Below are 6699 nucleotides of genomic sequence, written 5' to 3' on the forward strand. Positions count from 1 at the left end.
GTTGGACAGCTGTTGGTGCTCTGACAGCTTCAAGAACCCATTTTAGTCTGTAGTTTGTATTTTATTCCACAGACCCTTAACCCACCGCAACAAATAAATCCTCAAGCATACATGTACACAAGGCTCGTATAGATAAGACTAAAAGTAAGAGACGATGATAATAATAATAATAATAATAATAATAATAATAATTTCGCTCTTAGATTATTTTATGATATGGGTGATAATAACATAATTAAAAAAATATTTGAAAATTTCCATAAAAAATGTACGAAGAAAAAATAGAAGTGAAAATGTATTTAAGTAAATTAATTATTTTTTCCAAACACAAGAAACAGCATCCTTCAGTTTCGCCTCTGTTCATTTGATGGAGCCCCGTGAGTGTAATCCGTGTGTATCATGTGTTTATGAGGGGCCTCGGTGCGCGGCCGTGGCTGCAGCTGTGTGATCCACACAGGGCTGACAGGCTGCCGTCACAGGTAACCCCTCCAACACACACCTGAGCAGCCTGCGCTCAGGGACACTGACACACAGCGACTCGTCAGCGGGGAAGGTGGGTTTTTTCTTTCTTTTTTTTTTTTTTTGAAGGCTCTGTCAGTTTTCACGCAGTGTCCCGCACGGTTGACAAGAAAAGAAAAAATAATAAATAAAATAAAAGAGACGGATGGCCAGAGCTTGCTCATGTCTCCCAGTCGCCTCATCCAGAGGATGTGAAGAGTCGTCACTTCCAAACTCATCCTAACACAATCTGGAGAAAACTGAATAACGATACAACGAACAATTTTCTCTTCATGGATCCAGTTAGAAAAAAAAAACCAAAACAAAACAGGAAGAGAATAGAGAATTAAATGAAGGCCGACTGACCAATTAAGCTCGTGCTAAATATTATCCGCGCGCATGGCAACGAAAATAGACTTTAATGGAGCTGATTTGATGTTTGCGCAACCTTGTTGTGCGTAATTAAAAGCAATCACCGGCTGGACTCACACTTACACCCCCTTCCCAAAAAAAGAAAAAGAAAAAAAAAAAATCAGTTTGAACCTGTCATAGGCCGTAAATGCAAATAAGCAGGCTACCTTGAGCTTTTCTACTGGTCCAGATGAGTGTGTTAAATGTCCTGGAGACATGTGCGCGTATGTGTGTGTGTCTGTGTGTGAGTGCGCGCGCGCGTGCGGGGGGCTAGTCTCTGGACGAATCCGTTCCGTGTTGCGCGTCGAGTCCGCCTCTCCGCGCCCCTGCTTCCCATTGACGCACTTTTTAAGCGTCTTCCCCTTCTCCACCTTAAGGCGAGCAGCAGCGGCAGCGACCAATCACCATGCCATTACAGCCTTCAGAGGAAGCTGTTTATGGGACTGCAGCGCTAATTAGGCTCATGAACTAACAAATCTGCCTGCACGAACACGGCGAGGAAAACGATCACATCCATGGATTAGTCTGGGAGTAGCCGAGCACTTTTTATTTTGGCTTCCTCGACACTGCCGCCTTTTCCCAACTTATTTACTGCGCAGAAACTTTGCCCCTTTTCTTGGGTGTGGAGTATTTTCCAAGCGAGAGCGCCTCCGACAACTTTAACTTAAACTGGGGAATCTGGACTATCAGACCATGTTTCAACCGACACCCAAGAGGTGTTTTACTATAGAGTCTTTAGTGGCGAAGGATAATCCTGTACCGGCGTCCCGCACCGAGGAGCCCATCAGGCCAGCGGCTCTCAGCTATGCAAACTCCGGCCAGATGAACCCCTTTCTCAACGGCTTTCACTCCGGCGGCAGGGGCGTCTACTCTAACCCGGACTTGGTGTTCGCCGAGGCGGTCTCTCATCAGCAAAACTCCGCCGTCCCGGTGCATCCGGTGGCCCCGCCGCACGCTCTGGCCGCTCACCCGCTTTCATCCTCACACAGTCCGCACCCTCTTTTTGCCAGCCAGCAAAGAGACCCATCAACTTTCTACCCCTGGTTATTACACAGATATAGGTACTTGGGTCACAGATTTCAAGGTAAGTTATCACCGTGCTTCCTCTGGCTCACTTTTACGCACGAAACGTGCCGAGCGGCACGAGAGTGGCGACTGTAATTTTCTCCCTGACCATCAGCGCAGACAGCAGATGTAGATGGAATTAAAAATATGCGAAGCTGTAGCAGCGCAGGTTTTATTTATTTATTTATTTATTTTTTGTCTTCTTTATATTCTCCGGACACAACAGAAATTTATTTAAAGGATTATTTCTCTAAAATGACCCTGACGTTTAATTAATTTGGTCATTAAGAAGAAACAAACAGAATAATTGTCGCCTCGGCGGGTGTAGCTGCCTGCTGCTTCCAGCGTCTATTCAAGGCTAAAAAAAAAAAAAAAAGACTACAAGTAATGTTGACATGTTTGTACACTGCCGGTCCTGCAGGTTACATATAGCACATGATATATGGCCTGCGTAAAACGAAACTAATGGATGTCGCTGCTCTGCAGGTTAAGCTCAGGCTGCTTTCAGATAAGAAATGTTGTTTTTAAAGGGAAAGAATGAAACAATATTGATGATTATTTCACGAGACTATTGCTATTTTTTAAAGGCTGACAGAAGTCAAATTTGGGGTCATTTTAATTGTATTATTACTTTATTATTAAGTGGACTTTACCTGCGTGATGTTTAGACCAGATAATTCGATCATTATTTTTATTTACTTTTTTACTTTTGGTTGTAAATTTTATGATGTTTATACTCGACATTATTTGTTCATTTCGGACAAATTAAAGCAAAATGATCCTTTTCTAAATGTGGATGAATGCTAAATTAATTTCTAAAGTGCTCGTTTGCTGCTGTGTATTTAAACGTCTTCACGCTGCTTCCATTTCACCTGTGATTTTGTTTACAAAGGACGTTTTTGAGCTAATTTAATTAGGCCCGGGATTATATCCCTCTGCTTTGTGTTGACTCCTTCTTGTCTTCCTGCGGTGGTCTCTCTTACGTTAGACAAACCAACAATAAGATGACATTTAAAATACACACGTGTTTCTCTTCTGCGCTGATGTCCAGCCTCTCCTCACACGTTCATCATCCTGCTGTATTTCCAGTCTGCCCTCTGTGGACTATTGTCCCACAGCTGTGCGCAGGCCCTGCTGTTTGCATTACAAATGTTATTATGTTGTGAATTTAAGGAGGGAAAAAAAAGAAAGAAAAAAAAAAGAAAAAAAAAAAGAGGTAATGACAGACCCTCGTTCTCTGCTCGTTCCCAGGCAATGAAACGAGTCCGGAGAGCTTCCTTTTGCACAACGCGCTGGCCAGAAAGCCCAAAAGAATCCGGACAGCTTTTTCACCTTCGCAACTCCTGCGGCTCGAACACGCGTTCGAGAAAAACCATTACGTGGTGGGAGCAGAAAGAAAACAGCTCGCCCACAGCCTTAGCCTCACAGAAACTCAGGTAAGAGACACGACATTTCCCCGATCACCGTTCAGCCTGACGCGCCGTCGTTTTTTGGGGGGCAGCGCGCTGGTTTTATTTTGAAATGTTTACACTGTTTGCTGCTGTGTGGCACCAGGCCTGCTCTCACGTCACAGTCTCCTTCTCTGATGTCATTATAAAGACGGTATTTCTCCCACGATGAAGGCTGCTGTCGTGGAATATAAGCGATATATATATTTTTTGTTTTGTTTGTTTCTGTTTTTTTCTTCTGCATCGTGGCACGTGCGTCACGGCGCCCCTTTAAAACCAGGCCGCTGTGATAAAATAAATGTACGTTCACGCGTGACAATACAGACGAGACGCGTCGTTAGGAAAACAGTCATTTTAAATAAATCAGCCGGGCAAATTGTTTTCTACACGGCGGAGTCCATAAACGCCTGTTGTCAATCGGAGACAGAGGCTTTCTGTTGGATCGAATCCACTGTCATTGTATAGGCCTAACCTCATTTTAGGAGGGGTTGGATTACTTTGTTTTGGGGGGAGAATGTTGCCTTTCAAAATGGAGGGCAAATTAACCAGTTAACCATTTTATGGGATAGGCGATACAAAGAGCGCGGCGGGTTCAGTGAATTCCCCCCCTGCCATATTTAAGATGCTGTTTGAGCCCATCAGCCGCTGTCTTTTGTCCGCGGTGTCTCCTTTGGACGGCGGGGCCTTTGGAGGAACTGAAGGGAGAAATGAACCGTCACCTACTTCAATTAGCCCACTGAGGGCTTATTAAATGCACCTCAGTTGCCATTTAAGCGCTTAAAAAAAAGGGGGCCGCGGAGTGACAAAGCAGGAGCAGAACAATTTATCGATTTAGATGTCGTTAATTCCCCCACGGCACCGTTTAAACAGGGCTCAGTCGATTCAGGGGAGCGTGTGGAAATACATGTTAGATGTGTGGCGTGCGTGCCTTTTTTTTCTCCTGCAAAAACAAAATTCTTTTATCGTTCACATGTCGGCCTGGAAATATTTTAGAGTAATGGGGGGGGAGAGAAAAAAAAATAGTCTGACCTACTTTGGATGAAGCGTCAAAAGTTTTCCCAGACAAAATGTTTGTGAGAGTATAAATAAAAACACGTTTGGTGTATTCGCGTCCTGGCATTTACGTTGTTTACACTTTTTGTTTAAATCCTGGGGGCTTATTATGGGATGTAACGACTGCTTACTTGTACCGTTTTATTTTGAAAAGTTGTCTGACCTTCATTGGGCTGGGTTCACTCGCTGTGCGTTAAATGATTATTATTCAGTGGAGGAACAATTATGAATCTATGAGTTTGTCACTTTAATAGCATAGATGAGCGCTCCTCTGAGATTATAACTCATCTGTGCTAATTCTGCCGGCTGTTTTGCTCTATGCTCACCGGCTGCAAGTCACAGTTTTACCTTTTTATTTCCACTGCGCCGCTGCCTGCCTGTATTCAGCCCTGCCATCCAAACAATGCGTCCTTTTTACGCGTGCTTTTACGCACCGGCCAATCGCGCTTTATCTCGTGACACTGATCCTGAGCTTTTTGTGTTTTCTCTCTCTCTCCCCCCCTCCTCAGGTAAAAGTGTGGTTTCAGAACCGGAGGACGAAGTTCAAGCGACAGAAGTTGGAGGAGGAGGGCTCCGAGTCTCAGCAGAAGAAGAAAGGATCGCATCACATAAACCGGTGGAGACTGGCGACCAAACAGTCGAGCCCAGAGGAAATTGATGTCACTTCGGACGATTAAAAAAAAAAACCAACAACAACAAAACAAACTATATCAGCGTCTGACTGAAGGAGGACTTGGATAAATGATGCCGTGTAGAGACAGTGAGAGGGTTTAAAGCCAATAACATTTCAGATCTGCGGAGATCGGCAGCTGAGGGTGAGAGGAACCCGGCTGGTGGCACTGCTGTCACCGCGCTGGGTCTGTCAGTCCAAATGGCCCAGGAAGATGCGACTGACAGTGTCTCAGTCCACCTACCTGAACCCTTCCACGCACCGACCACCACCACCGCCACCACTACAATCTCCTATCTACAACCACCTAATTTTACTCCAATTCATATTGGACGTTTGCACTTCAGAGGGTTTTTTTTTTTTAAAAGGAAAAAAAACACACACACACACAAAACAAAACGTTTCCACTCAAGATACCAAAACACCAAACTGCTTTTGTAAAACTTGAATTGCATGGTACAGATTTTTTTTTTTTCTTGGTTGTTGTTTTTAATTTGACGAGTTTTTTTTTTCTCAAACCAAGACGAAGAAGAAGAAGAAAAGAAAAAAATCCATTTTGTTTTTAACTCTATTTTCAAACTGAGAGATGTCGTGCTTCTTCCTTTTTACAAAGTGTGCAGTCTTTAATTAATGATTCTCGTGTAAAAGTGATTGTGAAAACATATGAAGTAGCGGTGCTGCGTTATAGTGTTTTTTTTTTTTAAAGAAAACAAGAAGAAAAAAAATTCGACTTCATAAAAAAGATTTTTAAAAAAAAACCAACAACTTTCTAAAAAGTCAATCAGACCACAGATTTAAAGGGAAGGCATCAGGACATTCCTTTAACCTAAAGCTTTACCAATGTGTCGCTGTGGCCCCACGCAGCCTTCTGTCAGGACTTTGACCCTCCAGTGAAAGTTGCCACGAAGGACTAAATGCAAGAATTGAGAGAGAGATTGAAAGAGAGAGAGAAAATAAAAACCTTCAAGCACTGAGCGTATTCCATGTACAGAAATGCTAAAAGTTAATGTTTCTGTTAAACCCTCTTTTACAGAATGTAAATAATTTTTGTGTTTGTGTTAAGTTTGCTACAATTTTAACACAAAGTATACTTCCAAGAAGTATGTAATTGTCAATATTTTGTCAATAAAGTTTTATCAATATGTTGCGCGCAGTAAAAGTACAGACTTTTTGATTACAGAGCGGCTGAATGGAGGCCTTTTTAAAATTCTTCTTCTGTGCCACCGAACAGAACAGTTTGGACTGAGTGCGCAGGAAGGTTTGGACAGTTTAATTTAAAAACACATACAGAGAAGAAGAAAAAAAGAGAGAAAAAAAATCTGCAGCCTGTAATTTGTTGTCCTCGGCTCTGCATTTGTTTCTCAGTCTGATATAGACGGCATTAGTTTTATTTTTTTTTCTGAGGGGCTGCAGCGTCTGCTCCGCTCCGGCTACAAAGAGTCCCTACAAGCTTTTGTGAAAGTGCAAATCAGTTTAGGCAATTATCATGCGAGTAATATGAGGGGGGAAAGGGGATGCATTGCCCAGTGGTCCACTTTAATCTCTTAATCCACG

At 43.0% G+C, this 6699-nt stretch overlaps 1 protein-coding gene across 2 annotated transcripts; it reads left to right on the forward strand.

The window, feature by feature from the left end:
• Window positions 1–330: 330 nt before the first annotated feature.
• On the forward strand, window positions 331–6287 carry emx2 (empty spiracles homeobox 2). Of its 2 annotated transcripts, XM_037125007.1 has the most exons (3): window positions 827–1993; window positions 3226–3410; window positions 4985–6287. In XM_037125007.1, exons 1-3 carry the CDS (start codon window positions 1603–1605, stop codon window positions 5150–5152), a joined length of 744 nt encoding a protein of 247 aa, XP_036980902.1. In that variant the 5' UTR covers window positions 827–1602; the 3' UTR covers window positions 5153–6287. The 2 variants fall into 2 exon arrangements, with proteins under 2 accessions (XP_036980903.1, XP_036980902.1); XM_037125008.1 differs by lacking the exon at window positions 3226–3410 and having other exon boundaries at window positions 331–1993.
• The last annotated feature ends 412 nt before the right edge of the window (window positions 6288–6699 follow it).

Source organism: Acanthopagrus latus, chromosome 15, assembly GCF_904848185.1.
Source record: "Acanthopagrus latus isolate v.2019 chromosome 15, fAcaLat1.1, whole genome shotgun sequence".
In the NCBI taxonomy this organism is placed as follows: Eukaryota; Metazoa; Chordata; class Actinopteri; order Spariformes; family Sparidae; genus Acanthopagrus; species Acanthopagrus latus.

Excerpts from the sequence above, each read along its gene's own strand:
- emx2 (XM_037125007.1), top strand. The coding sequence starts at position 1,603 with ATGTTTCAACCGACACCCAAGAGGTGTTTTACTATAGAGTCTTTAGTG. Across the intron at positions 1,994-3,225 it reads CTTGGGTCACAGATTTCAAG|GCAATGAAACGAGTCCGGAG; the intron begins GTAAGTTATCAC and ends GCTCGTTCCCAG. Across the intron at positions 3,411-4,984 it reads TTAGCCTCACAGAAACTCAG|GTAAAAGTGTGGTTTCAGAA; the intron begins GTAAGAGACACG and ends CCCCCTCCTCAG.